At 45.9% G+C, this 25,910-nt stretch overlaps 1 protein-coding gene across 2 annotated transcripts in view; it reads left to right on the forward strand.

Moving 5' to 3' along the window:
- SLC29A4 (solute carrier family 29 member 4) overlaps positions 1–25,645 on the forward strand; it is a 104,555-nt gene extending 78,910 nt beyond the window's left edge. For both annotated transcript variants that reach the window (XM_088451050.1, XM_088451051.1), the window contains exons 9-11: positions 2,244–2,431; positions 15,575–15,815; positions 24,100–25,645. In XM_088451050.1, coding sequence (XP_088307176.1) covers positions 2,244–2,431; positions 15,575–15,815; positions 24,100–24,248 — 578 coding nt within the window. In that variant the 3' untranslated portion in view covers positions 24,249–25,645. The remainder of the gene's footprint in view (positions 1–2,243; positions 2,432–15,574; positions 15,816–24,099) is intronic.
- Positions 25,646–25,910: the final 265 nt, after the last annotated feature.

The following is a 25,910-nucleotide window of genomic DNA, read 5'->3' on the forward strand; positions in this document are numbered from 1 at the left end:
CTGGATACAAGGATACAAGGGTTAGTAGTAAGTAGTCTAACATCTATGGAAAGGTTAGCCTAAACTTAGGGAAAAAAATAAAAATACGAGTACAGCAAAATTGCACCAAGCCTCATGATTAGGGGGCCACAGCCAAGGAACGTTTGAGAGGTCATCTTTCTATTTTATTTATTTATCTTCATATCCTTTTCATATTTGTTTTGTATTCCTATGAATTTTAGTATTTCAGCTACTTGTCCAGTGATTCCTAAATTTTAAATATATGGATTAAAGGTTATGTTTTAGGGTTATTATAAGGTGTGCCCCATCAATTAGAAGTTCTGATTTTTTTGCCTTTGTTGATTACTGTGTATCTGCCCCTAGGGTGCACTCTTATAACGATATTTTGTTCTACTTATTATCACTTACTTGTTTTAGGAATCACTCTAGTCTCAGAACCTACTCAATATGTCAATTTGACTCTGCGTTATTACCATTGTTTTTGAACCTGTCTGCCACCTTGGTGTGGTGTACCATATTCCTTTCACCCCTTCTCCTCTACCCCTACTTACTCCCTTTTGACTCCGTATAGATTATGTTAGCAGCTGTGACATCACTAATATGGTGTCATGCCTTTGCTGCCAGACTGCGTGCGTGATTACAGGCCCGTTGTGCACATGCTGAACTGCTGAATCAGGCTCTTATTTATTATGAAGAGTGGTGGATGTACTGAGATTTTTGTAGTGGATGTACTGAGATTTTTGGGTCATTCCATGGTAACTCACGTTACAAAGTGACTTAGTAAGTATATGCACGACTATAAACAGCAAAAGGATTTATGTGAAATACATTTTATTTACTGAGAAAATAATAAGACAGGTCATGCTTTAAAAAAACTGTATACAGGAATTGCTAATTGTTTGCTATGTCACTTTGTAACATGAGTTACCATGGATGAGACCTACTGTATCTCGGTCTCATCCTCCTTTTGCTGTTTACATATTATTTTGGTAGCATACACATCATATTGGTGTATCTGCTAATTTATCTGTGACAAACTGTTCTGTTAGCAATTAAGGGGAAGCCAAGACCTGAGATTGTATTTGCTGTACTTGAATTAATAGATTTTCTATATTTGTCTCCTAGACTTTCCCCTTTTTATAGAAATTCCAGCAGTTTTATATTTAATGGGGGCAATTGAAAATCACAAGTACTTGTTCATTTTCCAAAGAGATAGAATGTCAACATTAGAGTTATGCTGGGTACACAACAGAAAGATATATCTGCAGATGATGGTTGTTCATACACACTGATCAACCATCATCTGTTATCTGGCCATGGGTCCCGCTGGCTAGGAGGCGTCACACCCCTTTCCCAGCGGCCTCTGCTACAAGTGTACACTGTACAGGCGGTTGTCTGACCACCTGTACACACAGCACGATGCCCCAATATATCTGCAGATATATTGGGCATTGGCTGTGCAGCACAGCAGAGGTAGGGATTAGGTATAGGTGAGGAATACTTACCAGAACAACCGCTTTGTCAGAGGTCTGCGCCAGACCTGCTCAGAGTGTGACCTCAGAAGCCGCCACTGGAGGAGCCACTGCCACCGAGACCAGGTAAGTCACCGTTAGACAACCAGGGACGGTTTGTCAACATTCTATCATGTCGACATTTCAGCAGTGTCCACATGATGAATGTCGTTATGCTAAGCATGTCGACGTGATGATGGTCAACATTTTGACCATGTTGACATTCTCATGTCAACATTTTAAGTGTAGACCTTATATAGCACACCCAATAGTGTACAGCTTATGATTTGTTGTCACAAAGCAGTACCATGTTGTAGAGTCAGAAGATTAGAAGTAAATATATCAAATGTAAGTAATGGCATCATTATTTATTAATCATATGGAAATATGTTTTGCACTTTTACATTTATTCCTATCACCTGTATTTTATATACTATCTATATATGTTTATTAATACACATTACTTAACATATTAGTACAGTGATTGTTGATGTCACCCACTGTGATATTTTTGATAATGCCAACCACTGTAGCCTCAGGTGGGATGCCGTTGTATATGCCAGCTTTTGGGACATAATTGGTGAAGTAACTCATTTTGATGTCATGATTATTGCAGCAATGATTACATTTGGCTAGTTTTACATGGTACTGTCTATGTACATTAAATGATAATAATAATAATATGCATTACCATATGCCAAATAATAATAATATGATGTGTTTGCATTGTAGACATGATGTTCCATCGTTATCTGGTGTTCCGAGTAATATGGGCATATATGCTGTCTATATCTGTGACATACTTCATTACACTTTGCCTCTTTCCGGGATTGGTGTCAGAGATCAGAAACTGCACTATGGGAGAGTGGCTTCCTATCCTTATTATGGCTGTATTCAACCTGTCAGATTTTGTAGGGAAGGTGAGTTTTTACATTATAAAGGTCAATTCTGTTAGTGATCTGTCAATAAACATGAATGTCTCTTATTTTTTTGGCAGATATAAAATATATAGTAAATATTACAATAAGTTCCATAACCTATTATTAAGGGGTCTATTCATGATGTTAATTATCGGGGACCCCGATAATTAACATTCTAACTCGCCCTGGGTGCTGGAGCAATTCATCATTGCTCTGGCGCGGAGACAGCTGATCCAAAAATCATCTGTCCCCGCGAGCGGTGCGCATGCATGACCTACAGGTCACGCATGCGCACAAGAGCCCCGACATCCAGCGGTAGGAGCCGGACAGGGGTGGAAGGATCCGAAAGGAACCCTCTTTGCAACCCAGGACTCCTTCCCATAGGGAAGGAGCAGGTAACGGGAGCACTCGCCATATGAAGATGGCGAATGCTCCCGCAATCAAGCTTGGAAAGTACTGTATTTTCGGAGCTTGATGAATTCTGTCCCCATACTAGTGCATGGGGACAGAGGGCCATTCCTGGATAGGAAGGTAAACAGGTTTATTTTCACCTGCTTTTGTAGAAATTAAGTGATTATGAATAGGCCCAATAAAGAGCTAAGCCTGTGGGTCTGATTCAGTCACTCGTAATGCAGATTTTGACACAAAAATTGTAAATTTTTTTAACTGCGCATGCATCTAAGTCAATGAAAAGTCGCAGAGCGCATGTGTCCCATGGTGGGTACTCAAAGGAGCGCAGTTTGAAATGCACAATCCCAGAAATGTATTGGAAATATGCTGGGCATTCCAGGGCATTGAGGAGGTGACTATTTAGACACAAATAGGTGGTGGAGAGAGATCGAATAGGGTGATGCAGGGGAGGGAGAGAGACAATAAATAGGGTATACTAGGGAGGACAAAGAATAAATAGGGGGACGTGGCGGAACAGAGAGAATAAACAGGTGGAGATGGGGGATAATAAATAGGGAGAGATTGGTATAGTGGAGACAGAATGAATAGGGGGAAATAATGAATAGGAGGATGTAGAGGAGATGAAGAGAGAGAATGAATGACGAGATTGACAAGGGAGTCGAGAGAGAGGTGTAGAGAGAGAATATGTAGGGGTGAGGGGAAGGGAGAGAGAGGGGGAAATGGGGAGAGAGAAGATAGAAATTGAGTTATTAGAGAAAGAGGAAGGGGAGACTGGGAATGTCACATTACAGCAACCGGCTCCTGTCATCAGAGGAGTAGCGTGGAACTATGGCGCCTGGAGAAAGTGCATGTGATAGCGCCCCCCTCCCTGTACTGAACTGTGCCAGTGGGGTATTGCCAGCCTGCGGGGGATACTGAAGTGAAGAGAAAAACAGCAAACAGTGGCAGTATTACACTGGGCATTGAGGTCCCATTGGGGGAATAGAATGCTTCGGTGATGCACTATCTGACATTAAGGGGTAGTTCCTTTGGCACTGCTTTATTTATGTATAGCACCTAGGATCTGACTTTTGATCCTTTGAATCATTGTTATTAGTCAATAGAGGAGATTGTATTATAATATTCTGATCATGTAACTTAAGTTGACAGAGTACATGTGCTAGAGTAAAATTCCACAGGCTGCACAGCTTATTACTGCCCCAAGCAGCTGTCACTGCAGTGGGAACACCTATGGGAAGCTCCCTTCTCAGCTATGCTCCTACTTCGCAAATATACATTGAACCTATATTAATGTGAGCACTACTAATCATGTCATGTTCTGTCTACCACTTCTTATTATTTCAGGTCTCCTAATATTTTTTAAATGACCTTTCAAATAACACTTTGTGGTCATGCCTGGTTATGTCCATTTAGCAACAAATTAACATTGAGAAAGCCCGACTGGTGAAACGGCCGTAGGATATCTGTAACTGATTGTTAATGTCATGTAACTAAATTCACTGTTAATATGTTGCTAAATGGACATAAACCCCAGCCATTGATGTCTAAGTTAAAATTATATATGCGCTATACATAGTGCTGAGACTAATTGCTATTGCCTACGATTATTGAAAGCTATGCTAAATATATGAGGCCTATGCTCCAGCTACTGATGTATAAAATTATAATGTGCTAAATGCAGTGCTGTAAATGATTGCTATTGCCTAAAGGTTCAGCTGCATTATTGTATACATGAATACCCAGAGCTGCAAAGGTTAATATTTTGACCTTTAAAACCTTTTTTATGGTATGTGATACACACACATGATATAATGGGAACTACTAATACATATCACATGTAGTGGAGACCCATGAATGTAGTGGAGAACCACTGTGTTATTAAACACTGATCGTACTGAAAGAATGACAAATTGACAATGGTTTAGTTTTTGCATATTATTTTATTATCCACGTTAACTTTCATCTTACAATTCTATCTTTACCATCTTAACAAATTTAATACAGTGAGATATTTTAATGCATACCTATTAAAAATATAACATTTTAAATTTACTAACGTGGGTCCCAGTGCACCCGTTAAAACGACTTACTTTTCTTCTTTGTAAATGTAATTATAAAAGATAACTGAAAATAACAAACACCACAATATATCAATCGTCTAAGAGACAACTGAGTCCCAACTGTGCATTTAGACCCAGAGGTTGCAAAGATTTTAATAACCAGTTGCAGGGCCGTATTTCCCACTAGGCAACCTAGGCGCTTGCTTAGGGCCCGGTGGAACCGTCAACGGGTCCGCGGCCCGCCGCCCTGTCCCAGCTACTCCAACTAGCTCCGGCAGTGGCCCGCCCCAGCAGCCACTCTGCCAGCTTGCCAGGCCCGCCACCCACCAGCAGCAGTCAGCAGCAGCACCCAGCAAGGCCAAGCAGGTAGGGTATTTCTCTGCAAGAAACTGTAAAAACTGCATATATCACAGTAGGTGTCAATGGGGCAAGATACACATATCATATACACACTATAAATATATAAATATGTGTATCTCGAGCTAGTGACACCTACTGGATATATGCACAGTATTTACAATGCCACTAGATGAAATAGTGCTTGTCTGATACAGCGCTGTTTTAGTGGTCGTCATACCGACATAAATTTTTCCAGATGGACACTTTATTATATGAATCATCATAGAACTAGAACATGTCAATCTGTGTTTCACAGGGATTTTCTTACCACTTAAAGGATGGTTAAAAGTACAAGCCCATATACACGCACATATATGCACATATTAATTTATATTTATATGTACACACATATATATATATATAAATATAAAGCTATATATATATATATATATATATATATATATACTACAGCTCATTAAATTCAATACACCACTCGATTTGTCGATTTCTCTGTGAAGGAGGGACTTGATACGTATGTTTTTGCACAGAAATTAGGCCACCGGCTATGGCTCGCAGAAGCGGCAGACCCTGCAAAGTCATGCCCCCTAACCATGAGGCCACACCCCCTAATTTTGGGTGTGCGGCTGTGTATGTGCAAAGGTCCTTCTTCCTGACGTAAAGAAGTTGGGAGGTATGCTAAAATCGGGATGTCTGTTCCCTGAAAATAAACAAATTACGCCCGCAAAGTCACAAGGTGCTTGTAGTGATATCAGATACTTGCCCAATGCTGTTTTGAAACCGATTTGTCAACACATACACACTAGAAGAATTCTGGTGTTCCACTTGTATTGTGGTACTGTAAACACTTGTGAAAACTTGTAAAGTGGCCTCGTAAATGGCTCCCTCGAAGGAGCTATCAATATAAAAATGATCTGCCATATTCGCTTTGAAAATTTTTGCGTGAAATTGCTCGTCTGGAGAAGGTTGCTCTTATACCCCTGTGGACCAGTCCAACCCTGTGAAACCCTGTCTAACCCTGACGTCTTGGAAATGCCCAACCTTCATCAGTTGTAATCTGACATCTCGTGAGTCAGTTAGAACACTGGCTAAACTGATCATGGCAAGCCAATGTGCATTAATGGACTTCAAGCATGATAGTGGGTGCCCAGCGGATGGGACATTCCATTTCTGAAGTTGTGCGGACATTCAACTTTCCCTTGATCTACGGTGTCACATGTGTAATGGGAATACCTCATGGAAGGCATTACCATCCACGGTGGTCGCAGTGGCCGACCATGGGTGCTTAATGATCGTAAACCAGCGGTGTCTGGGCAGAATTTTCCAAGGTAACAAAGAAGCGACACTCGCTCAATTCACATCCACATTCGATGAAGGAAGTTACAGATGCATATCCAGCAGGTCAGTGCAGCGTTATTTAGGTTCCATGGGAAATGGTGGCAGAAGACCCACCAGAGTGCCTCTGGTAACTAACCGGACACAGTGCCTCACCTGGGCTCATGATGTCTCTAATTGGACCCTGGAGGACTAGCAACATGTGGCGTGGTCCGATGAGTCATGGTTCCAGTTGTTTTGGGCTGATGGTACGTTTAGGGTGTGGAGCAGACCCCATAAGGCCATAGACCCCAGTTGTCAACAAGGCACTGTGCAGGCTGCTGGTGGTCCCATAATGGTGTGGGGTGTATTTACGTGGCATGGGCCCGCTGGTCATCCTGAACATGTCATTGACCGGTATCCACTATGTTGCATTGCTTGATGACCATTTGCAACCCTTCATGGAATTCATGTCCCCCACAAAGATTGAATATTCCAGCAAGATAATGCACCGTCATCGGTCCGAAGTTGTCCAGAATTGACTAGAGGAGCATTTTGGAGAGTTCTGTGGCCACCCTATTCACCTGACATGAATCCAAAGAAGCATGTGGTGGAGGGGTCCATTTGCATCCAAGATCCTGCACCTACAAATATCAGGGAGCTGCGGGAAGCTATACAAACGGCATGGGTCAACATCTCTCCAGAGGTCTTCCGTCCTCTTGTGGAATCAATTCCATGTCAAGTTGCTGCTCTTCTCAGGGCTAGAGGATGTCCTACGTGATAATAGGCATCTATCCCATTACTTTTGGCACTTCTGTATATATTTATTTAATATGTGTGTGTTATTACAAAGAAGACCGGACAACCAGCAGCTGTCTGGTAGAAGGGAGGGGGGACACCGGGGAGAAGTGATGCTGTAGCACGGAGCTCAGCCTGAAAAAAGCACGGTGCCAGCATGGTCTTTTGAGCCCGCTGGCTGAAGGAAGATTAGCTTCTAGCAGCCACTGGTGGGCGTTTCTGACATGGTTAAATCAGATGTGACCATGGCCCTCATTCAGAGCCGGACGCTCTGAGCAGAGCGCACGCTCTGAATGAGGGCCGCCCTTCATAATTATGGAGCGTCCTCCTGGACGCTCGTATAGCTGTGGGTCACCACCCACAGCCTATACGAGCGTGCAGTTTGATGGCCACTGCGAGCCGGAGCCTGCGGTTGAGGTTTTCAACCGCAAGGCCCGGAGTGATTTTGGCTCTATCAGAGCCAAAATCACTCCCACTGACATCACTAGTGATGTCAGTGGGCCGGCTTCTGACGGTAGGCGTTCCCTTGGGAACGCCCCCGTCAGGGAGGCACGCCCCCGGCACGCCCACCAAAAGGGGCGTGCTGTCAATCAACATCGACAGCACGCGCCCTTTGATCAGACACAACGAGCGAAGGAAAGTCCTTCGCTCGTCACGTCTGGCGCATGCGCACGACGGAGCTCCCTCCGTCGTGCGCATGCTCAGTGCAGACCATCGACCCACTTGCGAGCGGACAGCCGCTCGCGAGTGGGTCTGAATCAGGCCCCATGTCAGCAAAAGCCCCACTTGGTGTGTTCACACATGATGTCACCACATCTGGCAAGTGGTTAATAAACTGATCTCGATTGCCAACTCTTGGTGAGGGTAACCAGGTTTTGACAGAATTTATTTAGTTACGATGTGGATATGCCTGTCAGCAAATATACCTGCTGCCACTGTGCTGAATGTGCTGTGCTGAATGTGGAGTGAATAGTAGCTGAAGATGCCAGCAGGTGCAGCCACACACTGTGGCCAGCATTGGACACAGCCGACAAATATCTCTGAGATGGATCTGGAACAATAGAACAATAGGGAAATGCTGATTAAAGCAGGCGGGTGCAGCTGCACACTGTAATCAGCACTGCACATGCTTGCTGTAGCCACTGCCAGAGTCTCCACAGAGGTAGAAGGGGACCCAAATGGAGAGGGTCACCGCCCAGCCGGCAATCATCATACGGTCTACCTAATGTGGAATATACACTGGGCCGACGGACCAGCCATCCGAATGTCTTGAAGACCGATCCAATGATTGGTAAGGTATATGTACAAACGATCTTGTGCATACACATTTACCAATCATACACACAGTACGTTAGCCAACGAGATTCTGCGCCCGATATATCATTTACACAATATATGTGAACGTTATATCTGCACAATATTTTGCATCTGCCGTGCAGCAGGGCAGATACGATATATCTGTGAGCGACGTTGTTCACAGATTGTTGTGTGTACACGATATATCGGTCATCGGCTGTACGAATGATATATCAACCAGTGTGTACTCAGCATAAAGTAGGACACACTGTATCTATTCCAGATAAATGGAGCCAGAATATTGGAATGATTGTCCACTGTCAGGGAACCCCACATATGAGGTCAGATTAAAGTGTGGATAAAATGTGATTGACAGTTAGGGACCATTTCTGGGAGGTAACGGGAAGTGTCGGGAAAAATGCAGGGATGTTACATTCTTATTGGGGTGTTGCAACCTTTTTTGGGGTGTTCACAGCCTACGTCTGCGGTCCTGTATGCAATAAAAATGGCTCTGGCATCTCGCGTCACATGGCCATTCTGTGCAACCTTCACCATCAGAAGGTTGATTATTTAAAGATCTGCGACCGTTGCTACATCTATGTACGCGAATCAAGATGCCGCCTGTTAGCGTCTCAATAGAAATACCGCGACATGTGCCACAGCCGCTGCATACAAAGACGCAGGGGCGCCGAGAGTGGGAGGGAGCGGGTACTAATTACCTGGACCCGGGCTTGCTGGAGGGGCCCGGAACCGCTCCCCCCCCTCTTACATCACAGCAGCCCAGCACACGCTGCTGTGTTCTGGGCTGCACTGGGAGACTGCTCGCGGCTGCTAAGAAGCCTATGCCTGTAGGGGGAGCGATCAACCTGATCACTGCGCCCCCCTCGCCAGAGACTACACATATAGCATTGTACACCTTAGAGTTAATCAGGTTATTATTATTATTATCATTTATTTATATGGCGCCACAAGTGTTCCGCAGCGCCTTACAAAGTACATAGACAAAAAAGTAACCATTGACTTACAATACAATACAATACAATACAGGACAGGACATGGATAAACATTGCTATATTAGTGACATTAACGCCCGCATAAGCAGCCAAGTGTTAGTTGCCCTAGTGGGTAGTAAGTGATAAATTAAATTACAGTAGGGAGAAGCACAAGAGGGTAGAGGGCCCTGCTCGAAAGAGCTTACATTCTTTAAGGGAGGGGAAGACAAACAGGAGTGAGACAGAATGGGGTGGGCCGGGAGAAAGGAAGATGTAGCAGCAAGTTAGGATGAGATCTGGAAGGCTTTAATGAAGTAGTGGGTCTTAAGAGCTCGTTTGAAAGATGGTAGAGAGGTGCAGAGTCTGATAGGGAGAGGGAGGGAGTTCCAAAGGTGAGGAGCAGCACGGGCAAAGTCTTGGAGGCGGGAGTGGGAGGAAGTAATCAATTGGCATGAAAGGCGGCATGTATTAAGTGAACGAAGAGGGCGGACAGAAGAGTGAAGGGAGATTAGATCAGAGATGTAAATGGGAGAGGAATGGGTGAGGGCTTTGTAAGTGAGTGTAAGAGCCTTGAATTGGGTTCTGAAAGGGAATGGGAGCCAGTGGAGGGCTTGCAAAAGAGGGGAGGCAGATGTAGAGCATTTGGAGAGGAAGATGAGCTGAGCAGCAGCATTGAGCACAGACTGGAGAGGAGAGAGATGGGATTTGGGGAGGCCAGCTAGGAGAAGGTTACAGTAGTCCAGTCTGGACATGACCAGTGAATGTACAAGGGTTTTGGTAGCATCCTGGGTGAGAAAGGGTCTGATCTTGGAAATATTCTTGAGATGGAAACGACAGGACTGTGAGAGGTTCTGAATGTGTGGTTTAAAGGAGAGGGAAGAGTCCAGGATGACTCCAAGACAACGCACTTTGGGGCTAGATGAGATAGTAATGCCATCTATTAATAAAGAAATAGTGGGACATGATGTTATGTGGGAGGGTGGGAAGACTATCAGCTCAGTCTTAGACATATTAAGTTTGAGAAATCGCTGGGACATCCAGGAAGAGATGTCTTTGGCCACTGACAAAATCAGGTTATTGTCTTTGGCCACTGACAAAATCAATATCAGTTCCTTTTGGTATCCCAATGTAGGGTCACCAGAAAGTTTGGCAAAAACGTCCTGATCTGCCAACTGATTATAAATCTGTATGATGTTGAAATGATGAAGGAACAAAAACAGGAAGTTCTAAAGATGCAGCGGTCTATGCTATTGAATCCAGTGAAACGGGATGATATGAGTGTGATTCCGTGGACCAGTGATTTTATGGTGGCAAGTCCCGTAATTAGGAGAACCACTAGGGCCCTTTGGCCTATTATGAGCACTGACAAAGATTTGCCAATGTTTCGCAATAAGAGACCTTTAGCTGCCTTTAAGAGGGGACGCAGTTTGAAAGATAGACTGGTTCATTCAGATATCTCTAATCTTGACAGGACACAACCCCCTAATGTGTACTTTACGCCACCTGGTTGTTATAAGTGCTTTGTTGTTTAAAGAATCTAGGTGGATTACTAGATTGGGCGCCACTAAGCCTGGTGGACTTAATGATAAAATTAACTGGAACAGCCTGATGTAAATAGGATTTTCTGCATATTAGATGGTTCTGCTATGTATTATATCTTGATCTTGGATTATCTTGATATGTCTGTGTACTTTGGATATTGGATAATTTTATGTATTTATCTGCATTTGTTTTTGATCATTTTTATTTATTATTTTTTTAATAAGAATAAAAAAAATTAGAAAAAATAAATAACAATTATCAGTAATAAAAATAAACATCCGGAGTTATATTAAAACAGCATGTGGGTAATATTTTACCAACAAATACAGACAAAGGGTTATGATAGTACATAGATATAAAACTAACAATAACTAAATAAGATCCGAATCAGATATCTTGCTGTGTCAAAACCGGTGAATCTGGGATAGGGTGGCTAGATATAGGGATCTATTGAAGAGCGCTCACTCCGGACTTCTCAGTAACATAAAGATGCCATGACATCCATTTCATCAGAGGAGAAGAAGGTTAAGTAGAGTAGGGGGCAACATATGTCTCCATTTCAAATTTATACTGGATGTTTGAAAATACTTGAGACAGAGTAGGAGGATTTGGAAATTTCCACAATTGGGTCAATGTGGCTCTAGCCACAAGTAAAATTTGGCCTGTCAGTTAGCGTTCACTTTTGGGAATAGAACGGGGACACCAGTTGAGCAACGCTAGAACCGAATTCGTAGTAACAATCATTTTAAGAACTTTAGATAATGAATCGAAAACCTCAACCCAAAAAACAAGAAAGACTGGGCAATGCCAGAAAACATGAAAAAGAGTACCTTCCTGCAAACATTCCCTCCAACAGAATTTCGAGCATGAGGACCTAATTTTGTGCAACTTAATTAGAGTAAGATAGACTTGATGGAGTAATTTAAAGTGCATCTCAATATGATTAGTGCACCAATATGATTAAGCACACTGCAAATCAGATTCCCTCCAGAGTTAGTTTGTAGAGTTGTCAATAGATGCAGGCTGTACAAACAAATACCAAAATGAAATATCCCCTCTAGAAGCTTGCGAAGATAGTTTACTCAAGACCAATGGAGGAGGTTGGGACAAAGTTATTATTATCCTTTATTTATATGGCACAACAAGGGTTCCGCAGCACCTTACACAGTACAGTTCTAGATAATTTATGTATGTCACAAAGCCAATGGGCTGTTCAGAGATATGAATAGTGGGCTGTAGTGGGATCTCTAAAAGTTGATTGAAGCTGGGAGAAAGGTAATAAAATACCGCTTAGGAGAAGGTTATTGAGAGTAGATACCCCTTGGGAGATCCATAAAGTAAGAGACAGATTGGGAATTAAAAAAACTCAACGCTTTAACAGATAAGTTTCTGGAGGGCAAACCCCAATCCGCACTAGAGATAACAGTAGTATCCCAAACTCTCAGAGCATCAGTAGTAGTTAGTGGGCAGATCTTAGGAAGGGGCCGGACCTGTTTTGGGAGCCAAAGTAGGTTTGCTAGAAGAAATCCTAACATGGTAGTATGTTTAGATCAACCCAGGGCTTGACCCCAGGGGGCAGGAACCAGTTGCGAAGATGTGCCAGAATGCAGGCTGATTGATAAAGGGAAAGGTCAGGAAGTCACCAAATCTCTTTGGAAGAGCCATCTTATGGGCCGCTAATAGTGGAGGTTTGTTTTTCCAAAAATATCATTAGCTTTTTGAACATTGTTAAATAGCGGGAGGGGAAAAGGCAATGGATTGTTCTAAACAGATACATTCATTTAGGAAGTAAGTAATTTTGAAGGCAGCAATACGGCCTAGCCATAAAATCTCATAGGAACCACAGATGCGAACTAGCACAGACAAATGTGTAAACATCGGAGATAGATTAACTTCAAAAACATCTTTAACATGAGTTTAGATGTGCACACCAAGGAAAGTAAGAGGCGTAGGGGTAAATTTACTAAGATGGGAGTTCTATTAAGAAGTGATGTTGCACATAGCAACCAATCAGATTCTACTCCTCATTTATCTAGCACCTTTTAGAAGATAATGCCTGGAATCTGATTGGTTGCTATGGGCAATATCACTTCTTAATAGAACTCCCATCTTAGTAAATTTACCCCGTAGTCTTTCAAGTATAGTGAAAATTCCGTGTGAGGAGGGATAGTGAAGATGGGGAAATATTGATGGGAGGACGTCAGATTTAGGGGTATTTGGTTTATAAAAATAGGCCGCACCAAAATTATTCAAAATGTTATGTAAAACTTAAGGGTTTGGTAACAAATAGCAGGATGTCATCAGCAAACAGACAGAGTTTGTGAGGGCCTTCCTGAGTGGAGTAGCCGGGGGAATTCTGTAGAGTCCCTAAGTTTTTGAGCTAAGGGTTCCATAGTGAGAACAAAAATGAGAGAGGAAACTTTCTCTCAAGTTTTCGTCCGGCTACAGCATTAGCATATTTTAGCACATTAGCGCTAATGCATTCACATCTAATGTGCTAAAATACGCTAATGCTGTAGCTGGCTGAAAATGTATTGAAACGCCAACCGGCAGCTTTGCAGATCCATGCAAGTGCGTACAATACGCCGACACTGTCGTAGTCCGTCCGATAATCGGCCATCTGAGTAGCCCTATGGTCACGCAGAATGGCCACGTGAACTGACCCATCAGAAACACTTTATCTGCCTAAAGGATCGCAGACACAGCCCGAAAACGTGCCGAACATGCCTGCGTTTTTGTTTTACTCCCCGTTACCTCCCCCAAACGGGCCCTGACTGTTCAGTTTGCGAAGTTATCCTCACTGCAAGCGGCTTCGCAAAGTCACCTTGGCGCATGCACAGTGCGACCGATAATGACTTTACTGCATAAATATCAGAATAGCGTATGTATCTGAATCAGGCCCTTTGCACCATTCATTGGTCCTTCAATTTTAACAAGCTAATCTGTCCCTGCTGAGGAACAGTGGGCCTGATTCAGAGCCGCTCGTAAGCGGCTGCTCGTTCATTCCTACCGATGTTCGCACAACTGCGCATGCATACGGATTTTAATACGCATGCGCGAACCAGTCAGTGCGGCCGAAAATCGTGTGCTCGCTAAATAGCGAATGCCTGCTATTTTGAGTGACAGAATGAGGCGTTTGTGGGTGGTAACAGGGGAAGGTGCTTGAAAATGGGGAGTGGAGATCTGAACGCAGGCGTGCTTAAAGGTCAAAACGGGCGTTTTAAGGGTGTGCAAAATTAACAAAGCAGCGTCACTGACCACGTCACTTGGTTGTTTTATAGTCAGAACTGCTCGCATGATTGTGGTAGGAAAAACCAACCACAAGAATAGCGAGCAGTTCATCTCTTAATCTAATAATTAGCGGACATGACGTATGATGCGAGCTGCCAGGGGGCGTTTTTTTCAAAATTACGTTCGCATGTTTTGTTCGCTCGTTCAGACATAGAGGCGTGAACAGACCGCAAAGAGCGAATGGTTCATTTAAATAGCCAGCCCCTTTTTTCTGAACGAGCGAGCGCAAATAGCGTCCGGCTCTGAATCAGGCCCAGTATCCCCACAGCATAATGCTGCCACTCAAAATAGTGTTTTGAATAGGGGCCAAAAAGCTACATTTTTGTGTCATTTGACCATGAAACCCTTTCCAGCATTTCAGCTGGGTCACTGATGTTTTCTGGCAAACTCCAGACTTGTTTTGATGTGTTTTCCTCAGTAATGGCTCCTTTCTAGCCACCATCCCATAAAGGCTAGTTGTATACAGAGCTCTTGATATGGGTGACTGGAGCACCTACACTCCAGTCTCAGAAACTGAACTCTGTATCTCCTTCAAAGTGATACATTGGCCCCTGTGTGGCTTCCCTCACAAGACTCCTACCTGCTCTGATGTTGAGTTTTGAGGATCAGCCTTGTCTGGGCAGTGCCTGGGTGGTATGATGCAGCTTCCATTTCCTCACAATTGATCAAACAGTGCTCACTGGTACAGCCAAGCACTTGGTTATTTTTTGCAACCTGTTCCTCTCTATAATGTCTATAACTGTAGCTTTAATTTTGTTAGAATCCTCTTTGGTCTTCATTTTCACAGCTTTCCTTCAGATTCACAGTATGACCAATTTTATATGAGGGGGGTCTTTAATTTGCCATCTTTGTATCTGTTACCACTGCAAAGTCCAAGGCTCTTTTGGGCTCTCTAAATCTCTTGCGAATGTAATTGCTCAATCCGTTTGCTTTATATATCCATAAGACTGTATAAATAAGAAAGTATAACCTTAGCTTAGCTTACCATATTGTCTGTATGTGGAAAATATTAAGACAACTGAAATTTGCAGCTACCTGTTATAATAAGCACTAATGTTTCTGTCTCTTTATCTTTTTACCAGATATTGGCAGCCTTGCCATATGACTGGCGTGGTACTAATCTACTCATATTTTCAAGCATGCGTGTTGCTTTTATTCCACTTTTTATAATGTGTGTGTATCCAAGTGGGAAACCTACCTTCAGCCACCCTGCCTGGCCGTGCATCTTCTCTCTCCTCATGGGCATCACCAATGGATATTTTGGCAGTGTGCCTATGATCCTAGCTTCAGGGCAAGTAGTACCAGAGCAACAAGAGCTGGCAGGTATGGTGTCAGGTTGCCAACAAATGATCACATAATTCAATTTGGTTGCTGTGTTTTTTTTATATGTTTACTATTATTATTATTATTAATAATAATTATTATTGTTTTAGTTATATAGGGCATTTCTTCAACAGGACTCAAGGCGCTTAACAGATAGGATGAACCTAATACAGTGGTTTAGATTTAAAAAAAAAAAAAAAACTTTAAACTCTCCTATCTCTGCCATGAAATGCTGTAACTGAGATGCCACGTTGCCTCTTATGGATGCTCAAATTTGGAACCATATCCTCAGTTGTACCATATTCGCAGCATTTCTTTATGTTAGACTTGATGAATTGTTTAAACTTTTCTTATCTCCTTCTGCAGTACTGATTGGTGTTTATTAATATTTTTTGGTCATTTGCTTTCAATGTTCTTTGATCCTATTTATAACTCTCTTGTTTGGAAATGCACTGGCAGTGCAGGCCCCGGGTGTCCCGCAGGGAGAAGTTGCAGGTCCGTATGAGGGCGGCAGTGCGTCCTGTGATGGCAGCGGTCACGTGTCCTCTCATGGAGGTGAAACAACACTGACGCTAATGTGCTATTAGTCCGCTGCCCCTCCCCATTGTCTTGAAACAAACTGCAGCTGACTATGACTGTGCCTTGCAACTTCTCCCTGCAGGACACCTAGACTTCAGCCTAGTCACCCTTATGAATAATACGTCCCTGTCCTCTAATATTATATAGATTATCAATGGGAGCGCTGATTGGCTAAGAGTCAGACACTTTCAGCCAATCAGCAGATACTGCCATAGAAATCATCCGCTGATTGGCTGAGAGTGTCTAACTCTTAGCCAATTAGACTTCACCATTGTATAATGCACTGTCCCATGTGGGAACTCTAATATTGCGGTTAGTGTGAGTGTGTTTAATAAATGGTTAAAACAATGTGTGTCCTGTCATTTTAATATTTTTTTTTCCCAGTGGGACTACAGGTGCCTGCAGACAGATAATGTCCAGGCATACTGGCACTTGTGGCTCTCCAACTGATGGCATGCCGGGCTAGGCTTGCTGGAACCTGTAGTTCCACTGTAAAGAACAATATTAAATATATTTTTTACAAATTACCCCCACATCCACCTCCTCCAGGGGTGTGCGGGAAGAGCCCCTGGTTGGTGGATGTTCAAGAGGGGGGCACCAGTTTATTTTTGTGGTGGCAGGGAAACCTCATGCTGTGTGTCCTGCTATGGCATTACTACCCTGCTTGGTTCAGCCTAGTGCTGGTTAATAGAAAATAGGTTTTTCCACCCGATTTTCCATGACCGGAACAGGATAAGAGGTCTTTGGCTGTTTATGGATTGGATGGGTTTGTCATCATGTTTGACCATCTATTTTGAACTAAAAGTTCAAAATCGATGGCATTTACATCTGCATAATCCATCTGACATCAACATCAGGTTTAATTTGAAGTTCAATAATAATAAAACCCAACAGATGATAAGTATGCAGATTGTGCAGGCTCTTGGGTACCCTGTGTGGTGTATGTGGGGGAGTGGAGTGAGTTTAAATGTGAAAAACCTATGCACCCTGCTCAGGGTTGTAGTCAACCACCAGAAATCCATACTCTCGTATTATGATGTTCTACTTGACAAAACAGGTACACAATAAGAGTCACTAGACAAAACAGAACCTTTTGAACAATCCTGTTTGATACTGATGGCGACCTTTTAAATCCAGTATCCCTTTTACCCTGGCATTCACCAGAAATCAAGGTGCTGAAAGTTTATTTGTTAAAAAGCAGATAACAGTCCTTCCAGCAGGACTATAAAGTAAGCCTGGCTTGATTGATCCTTTATATGCCAGTGATTGTGGGGAGATGTTATTGGTGTTTGCAGTTTAATACTTAAAAAACAAGAGATATGGTAAGAACTTACCTTTGTTATCTCTGTTTCTACGAAGTCCATAGGGTCCACAGGGTGACCTTGGGGTATAGCTGGATCCTGGATCCTCGGGCACCACGGAGTTAAAGCTTTTAGCTGCTCCCAGGATGCACTTGGGTCCAACCTCCCCTATACCCCGCCCCCGAGCCACAGGCACCTCAGTTGGTAAGCAGCCCAGGCCGGAGGAGGAGACGAAACAGAGAGAAGGAAGACTGGAACACACAAGAACCATACTCACAGAAATGGGAGACGGAAAACCGGTGACCAGTCACAGAGCCCATATGAAGCCAGGTGCGTCAGGGCGGGTGCCCTGTGGACCCTATGGACTTCGTAGAAACAGAGATAACAAAGGTAAGTTCTTACCATATCTCTTGTTTTCTACTTCAGGGTCCATAGGGGTCCACAGGGTGACCTTGGGGATGTCCCAAAGCAGTCCAACTAAGGGCGGGGACGCTCCTGTGCTGATAGGAGAACCCGGCGCCCAAAGGATGCATCCTGAGAGGCAAAGGTGTCAAACGCATAGAACCTCAAAAAGGTCTGAATGGAAGACCAGGTGGCCGCCTTACAGAGCTGAACAGCAGAGGCGCCACGGCTAGCAGCCCAAGAAGGGCCCACGGACCGAGTGGAATGAGCCTTAACAGAGGCTGGAACAGGTAAACCCTCCTGCATATAAGCCTCAATAATAACAGAACGAAGCCAACGGGCTAGAGTCTGTTTGTTGGCAGGCCAACCCCTCTTGTGAAAACCAAAGAGGATAAACAAAGAATCCGACTTCCTCACAGAACTAGTCCGGTCCACATAAACCTGGAGTGCCCTTACAACATCTAAGGAAGTCTCCCCAGCCGAAAGATCAGGTGACTGAAAGGCTGGTACAACAATTTCCTGATTAATGTGGAACCTGGAAACCACCTTAGGCAGGAAATCAGGACGAGTGCGAAGCACCGCTCTGTCCTGATGAAAAATCAGAAAAGGGGGACGACAAGAAAGCGCCCCCAAATCTGAAACCCTCCTGGCAGAAGCAATTGCCAAGAGGAAAACAGTTTTAAAAGTTAGCCACTTGAGCTCCACTGACTCCAAGGGCTCAAAAGGAGGACCCTGTAAGGCCCTAAGAACCACCGCCAAATCCCACGGGGCCACAGGTGGCACAAAGGGAGGCTGGATTCTCAAAACACCCTGGAAAAAGGTGTGTACGTCCGGCATAGCAGCGATCCTGCGCTGGAACCACACCGACAAACCAGACACGTGTACCTTCAGTGAAGAAAGACGTAATCCTAAGTCCAAACCGGACTGAAGGAAAGCCAGAATACGCGAAACTCGGAACACCTGGGGATCATAGTTTCTGGCCTCGCACCACTGAAAGTAAGTGTGCCACACTCTGTGATAGATCCTCGCGGAAGCAGGCTTGCGCGCCCTCAGCATGGTGGTAATAACGGAGCTAGAAAAGCCCCGAGACCTCAGGACGGCTGTCTCAAGAGCCACGCCGTCAAAGATAGTCGACCCAGATCCGGGTGAAGACAGGGCCCCTGAGACAACAGGTCCCGCCGTTGAGGTAGGAGGTACGGAGCGTCGATGGACAGGCTCCGCAGATCGGAGTACCACGGCCTTCTGGGCCACGCTGGGGCCACCAGGATCAGTGTGCCTCCGTCCTGTTTGAACTTGCGCAGGACCCGAGGCAGCAGAGATATCGGAGGGAACAAGTAAGCCAGTTGAAACAGCCATTTCACCGACAGCACGTCTATCAGACTTGCGCCTGCGTCCCTTGTCCTTGACCCGTACACAGGCAGCTTGTGATTGTAACGGGACGCCATCAGGTCCAGCTCTGGCAGCCCCCACTTGTCCACGAGTAGTTGGAATACCTCTGGATGAAGCGACCATTCCCCGGGATGCACATCGTAACGGCTGAGGAAGTCTGCCTCCCAATTGAGGACTCCTGGGATGAAAACTGCCGAGAGAGCAGGAAGATAGCGCTCCGCCCAAGCCAGGACGTGGGACACCTCCGACATCGCAGCTCGACTGCGAGTCCCTCCCTGGTGATTGATGTACGCCACCGTGGTGGCGTTGTCTGACTGCACCTGAACGGCCCTTCCGTGAAGAGCGGTGCCGGATGACTGCAGGGCTCTGTATACTGCCCGCAGTTCCAGGATGTTGATGGGAAGAATCGCTTCCTCCGCCGACCAACGACCCTGAAGTGACAAGGAGCCTGTCACCGCCCCCCAACCCCGGAGACTGGCATCTGTCGTGAGCAGAACCCATTCCGGGATCCAAAAGGGGCGCCCCTCCAGGAGATGCGCTGTCTGCAGCCACCAGGCTAGGGACAGACGCACCTCCGAGGACAACACCAGCATCTGAGAGCGGATCCTGTGTGGCAATCCGTTCCATTCTGAAAGAATCAGCCCCTGCAGGGGCCTGGAATGGAACTGGGCAAACTCCACCATGTCGAATGCCGACACCATGGACCCCAAAACTCTCATCGCTGAGTGCACCGACACTCTGCCACTGCTCAGACAACTGTGAATCCGCAGCTGTAAGGAGGAGACCTTCCCCGGAGTCAGAAAAATCCGTTGCTGACGAGAGTCCAGCAGGGCCCCCAAATGAACCATCCGTTGTGATGGGATGAGGGAGGATTTCTTCCAGTTGATCAACCAGCCGTGCGCCTGTAGACAAGCGACCGTCAGGTGGAGATGCTGGATCAGTACCTCCGGGGAGCTTGCCAGCAAGAGGAGGTTGTCTAGATACGGTAGCAACCGTATCCCCTGGCTCCGAAGGTGAGCCGCCATGACCGCCATCACCTTGGTAAATACCCTTGGTGCCGTGGAGAGACCAAAGGGTAGAGCCCTGAATTGGTAGTGGTTGTGGAGAATAGCAAACCGCAGAAACCGTTGGTGCGATATTGCTATAGGCACATGGAGGTAGGCGTCCTGGATATCCAGGGAGACCATATAATCCCCCGGTTCCATCGCCAGTATGATGGAACGCAAAGTTTCCATCCTGAATTTGGGAACCCTGAGAAACCTGTTCAGGGACTTCAAATTGAGGATGGGGCGATGAGAGCCATTGGGTTTCTGCACCAGAAACAGCGTAGAGTAATACCCCATCCCACGTTGAGACTGTGGTACGGGTATAATGACCCCCGCCGTCAGCAAGGCCTCTATGGCTTCCTGAACCTGCAAGGCCTTGGTTTTGTCCTGAGAAGGACTTGTGCAAAAAAACTGGCAAGGCGGCCTGTGCCGAAAAGACAGGGCGTACCCCTGGGAGACCACTTCTCGCACCCAGGCATCCGTGGTGGTATTGTGCCAGCACTGGGCGAATTGAAGAAGTCGGCCTCCCACTCTGGGGTCCCCCAGAGGGAGGCCCGTCCCATCACGCAGAAGGCTTATCTTCTGGCTTGGAAGAAGGGCGCCTAGCACTCCAGGCTTGCTTCTTTGGCTTTGAGGCGGTCTTGGGTGCGGACTGCCTCGGGAAGGACTGACCCTTTGCCTTGCCCTGAACCCGAAAGGAACGAAATGCCGAGCTCCGGACCTTAGCAGGTGTAGTAGCTGAAGGGAGGAAGGCTGACTTGGATTTTGCCAGGGTATCTACTATTTTGTCCAGGTCCGGACCAAATAGTAATTCCCCATTAAAAGGTAAGGCCTCCAAGCCTTTCTTTGAATCCGCGTCTGCTCTCCAAGACCGCAACCACAAGGATCTACGAGCAGACACTGCTGCCGCCGAAACCCTAGAGGTCAACAGGCTAGCATCCAAAGATGCTTCTCCAATGTAGGAGGCGGCATCTCTCATCTGTCCTAACAACGCCCTCTGGACGTCCGGAGATTCATCCGTAAACGTGTCCTCCAAGGCGTTGGCCCACCCCTCAATGGCCTTGGCCACCCAGGAGATGGCCATGGATGGCCGGGCTACAGCCCCTGAGAGAGAATAAATAGACTTTAGACAAGTCTCCACCTTCCTGTCCGTAGGATCCTTCAGCGAGGATATAGACGGCAATGGCAAAGTAGCACTCCTGATGAGGCGTGTTACATGGGAATCGACTGCAGGCGGAGTTTCCCATTTCTTACAATGCGCTTCCGGGAATGGATAATTGGACGCCAAGCGTTTCTGTGGCAGGAAACGCTTACTGGGCGTCTGCCAGGCCACCGCCATGTGATCAGTCAACTGATCAGACAAGGGGAACGCTGTAGAAGTAACCTTAGCTTTTTTAAAACTAGGATACCTTGACTTGGGAGCGGGTGCCTCATCCTCAATCAGAAGAATAGCCCGCACCGCCTTAACCAGAGCCCGCACATTGATGGAAGACTTAGTGTCTACCTCCTGGACTGAGGCATCTGAGGCTGAGTCATCCTGTACCTCACCATCATCCGAGAACCCCTCAGAATCCGAAAGATGCGCAGCCTGTGCCATGACTGAGCGTTTAGACGCCCTAGAGGGCACGTCACTGCGCAACATCGACTGAAAAGCCGAAGATGCTGCCGCCAAATCTTGGACAGTGTGGGAAAGCGCATCCACCCAGGGTGGAGGAGCTGTCACAGGAGCCTGAAACGGCACCACAGCCGGCTGTGCCACAGGGGTGGACTGAATATACATTGGCAACCCCGCATAGGGACCAACAGGCTGAGACCCCGGGGGAGTCAGCAATAATTGTGGGACACCCGGGGAATGGGGGATGGCAGGCTGGGGCAACGCCCTAGTAGGGGCGGCAGTCGGGACCGACAGACGGTCCGCGATGGACACCAGCACCTGGGAAAACATCGCCCATGGTGGCTCCTGCGAAATGGGAGGTTTAGACGTACCAGGGACCGCCTGGCACCGTCCGCACAGGCCGTCCTGTGACAAATCCTCCCTATCCACTCCTGCAGAACAGCGCCTGCAGGAGAACAATGCTGGAGCCCCGGAGTGCTCAATCTCCTCCTCAGACATGACTTAGGAAGAAAACGTGCGCACTCACCAGTGTGCTGAACAACAGCCCACAATATGGCACCGTGTAGCACACAACTGTATGTGACGGACCTCACAAATACGTGATCTATATAGGTGAGGTCAGTAGAAACACCCTTCCCCCGCACACCTGTAGGGCTTGTAGGAGAAGGAAAGGGATAGGTACAGGCTGACAGTAAGTAGAAAAAAGACACAGACAGGCAGCACTAGCAAAAGTCACATACCATGCAGGAAGATATACTCACTGCACCTTTCCACTACAATCAACCTCCCAGATTCAGTGTCTGGGAGGGCTATAGCGCTGTGTACACTGTCCTTGTCGGGGGAGAGGTACACAGGGGGACCGGTCCGCGTGCTCCCTGAGAGTATCCACGCTGCCAGTAAGAAAATGGCCGCTGGAGACCTCAGAGGAGGAGTGGCCGAGTAGCTGCAGCTCAGCGACGCCAGACTCCGAGCTGAAAGGCGCGCTGAGCTGAGGGGAGGAGCCGCTGACAGGGAAGGCTTCCTCCCCTGGCTAGCATATTTAACCCCCAAGGTTGCGGCATCCCGCTTGCCGCTTAATTACCCTGGTGGTCTAGTGGTCTGGCGGGGTATGCCTCCGATGGAGGGGGGGCCCGCCGCCACCGCTAGCGCCCCCGGTCCGTCCCCTAGACCGGGGGCATGGGACTGCATATGAAAGGCATTACCCTGATTAGCGGCGGTGCGCGGCTTACCTGATCTCCCCGGCGTCTTCCGGCAGCAGTCCCGGGGGAAGCCAGAGTCCGGCTAGTACAGACTCTGGCTTCCCCCGCCGCGATCCCCAGTTCAGTGCTGGCGTCGCGGCGCCAGCAGGGAGAAGGAGCGGCAGCGTGGGCGTCTGTACAGACAGCCCATCGCTGCCGCTCTGGAGAAAAAGAAAAAACTGTAGTCAAAAAATAAATAAATTTAACTAAGTTAAAAAAGCTTTAGGGGGCTGCTCCTGCAGATCCCCCCCGCAGGGTGACCCGACTCCGGCCGGGCACCATCTTAAACTGAGGTGCCTGTGGCTCGGGGGCGGAGTATAGGGGAGGTTGGACCCAAGTGCATCCTGGGAGCAGCTAAAAGCTTTAACTCCGTGGTGCCCGAGGATCCAGGATCCAGCTATACCCCAAGGTCACCCTGTGGACCCCTATGGACCCTGAAGTAGAAAAAATATTATTGCACATGTGAAAACATGGGGTGAGATTCCTGATGCATATGGGTTAGGATAAGTAATCATTTATAGAACTGTTCTTCTGCATTTGGCACCCAAAAGGAAACAAACATTTTACTGACTGTTATATTCATGCAACTACTATAGTCTCAAACTTAAGAGTGTTTTGTTTCATTTGGGTTCTGCCAAATGTTGGACACAGTAATTTTTTAAACGTTTTTAGCTGTTTTAATACTTTGATTTACTTTTTCTTCTTGTTTTGCAGGAAACACAATGACCGTTTCATACATGACTGGATTAACACTGGGCTCAGCTGTATCTTATTTTGCCTACAGCTTGGCCAGTACATCTAAAAGTATATGCTTCAATCCACAGCTATACAACAGTTCTTTGCCACCTGAGATTTCAATGTAACTACAGTTGGTTCACTAGCATTTAAACTGTGGAAGCAATTCTTTCACATTCCAGCAGTTTTACCCAGTGTTATTCCAAATGCGATCTACAGATCTTTGACAAGTGTTGGACTCATGCTAAACTGATGCAATGTACGTAAAAACCATCAAACAACAAATACATATCAAGATACCATTTTGCCAAAGCTTTTTTTTTTCTGTGAGAAGGAATGAGATAGAAAATGTTTTACTCCCATTTATAATATTTATCTATGTCCATCAATATTTTAACTCCATTATTCTTTTATTTTTCAAAACAATGCGCACCGTGTACAATATATATATATATATATATACACACACACACACACACACAGTGGGGCAAAAAAGTATTTGGACAGCCACCGATTGTGCGAGTTGTTGCACTTTAAAAGATTGAGAGGTCTGTAATTTCCATCATAGGTGCACTTTAACTGTGAGAGACAGAATCAGAACAAAAAATTCCGGAAATCACATTGTATGATTTTTAAACAATTTATTTGTATATTCTTGTGGAAAAGAAATATTTGGACACCTATCAACCAGCAAGAATTCTGGCTTTCACAGTCCTGTTACTACTTCTTTAGGAAGCTCATCTATCCTCCACTCGTTACCTGTATTAATGGCACCTGTTTGAACTGGTTAACTGTATAAAAGACACCTGTCCACACCCTCAAACAGTCAGACTGCAACCTCTCCACCATGGCCAAGACCAGAGAGCTGTCTAAGGACACCAGGGACAAAATTGTAGACCTGCACAAGGCTGGGAAGAGCTACTCGACAATAGGCAAGCTGCTTGGTGAGAAGAGATCAACTGTTGGCGCAATTATTAAAAAATGGCAGAAATACAAGATCACTGACAATCTCCCTCGACCAGGGGCTCCATGCAAATTATATTTCTGCAGTGCCAATACTACAAGTAAGAATACTAATACCCCTTTTCCACCAAAATTCCGGGTCTGACCCGGAGTTGGAACAGAGTTCCTATCCGGATCAGACCCGGAATTTAGCCGGTGCCGACTCGGGATATTCCTGAGTCGGCGCGCTCACACCGGAGTCGGGTCTGCATAGACCCGGCGTGAAAGTGGACGCTTGGAGATGACGTCATCTCCAAGCGCCACTAAAGCCGGACCAATCACCCGGCTTGCAGCGAACTCCAGGTCATCGTGACCCGGAGTGCTCTGTTCTCACAGCAGGGTTTCACGGGCTACGCCCGTGTTAAACCCTGCTATTTACCTGGGCTGGATTGCCGGGTCACTCGACGATCCAACCCTCTCTCCTTTTACACCAGGGAGCAGCCCGGGTTAACCCTGCAATAACCCGGGTTTTAGCTCCGGTGTAAAAGGGGTATAAATGAACAGGGAGCTGTACTCAGCCTATTGTGTAATAAGTGTACCTGGTAACGATTTGTTGAAGCTGTACAGTGTTTTTCAGCCCAGTGTTAACCCATTTGGCCTTGCCTCTATGGGCTTGTAATGGTAAGAAATAATTAGTGCTGCACTCTGTCTAGTATCAGTTTCTTATATAGGAATATATGTCCTTAATTGATTATTAAGTAGAGTAGATATAGTAATATCACTGGTATAGAACAAATAAGTCTCTAGGATATGGTGCAAGTAATCTTTACTTCTAAAATAAGTAAGTA

The sequence above is a fragment of the Taudactylus pleione genome, unplaced genomic scaffold (genome assembly GCF_031769625.1).
Source record: "Taudactylus pleione unplaced genomic scaffold, aTauple2 ptg000536l, whole genome shotgun sequence".
In the NCBI taxonomy this organism is placed as follows: domain Eukaryota; kingdom Metazoa; phylum Chordata; class Amphibia; order Anura; family Myobatrachidae; genus Taudactylus; species Taudactylus pleione.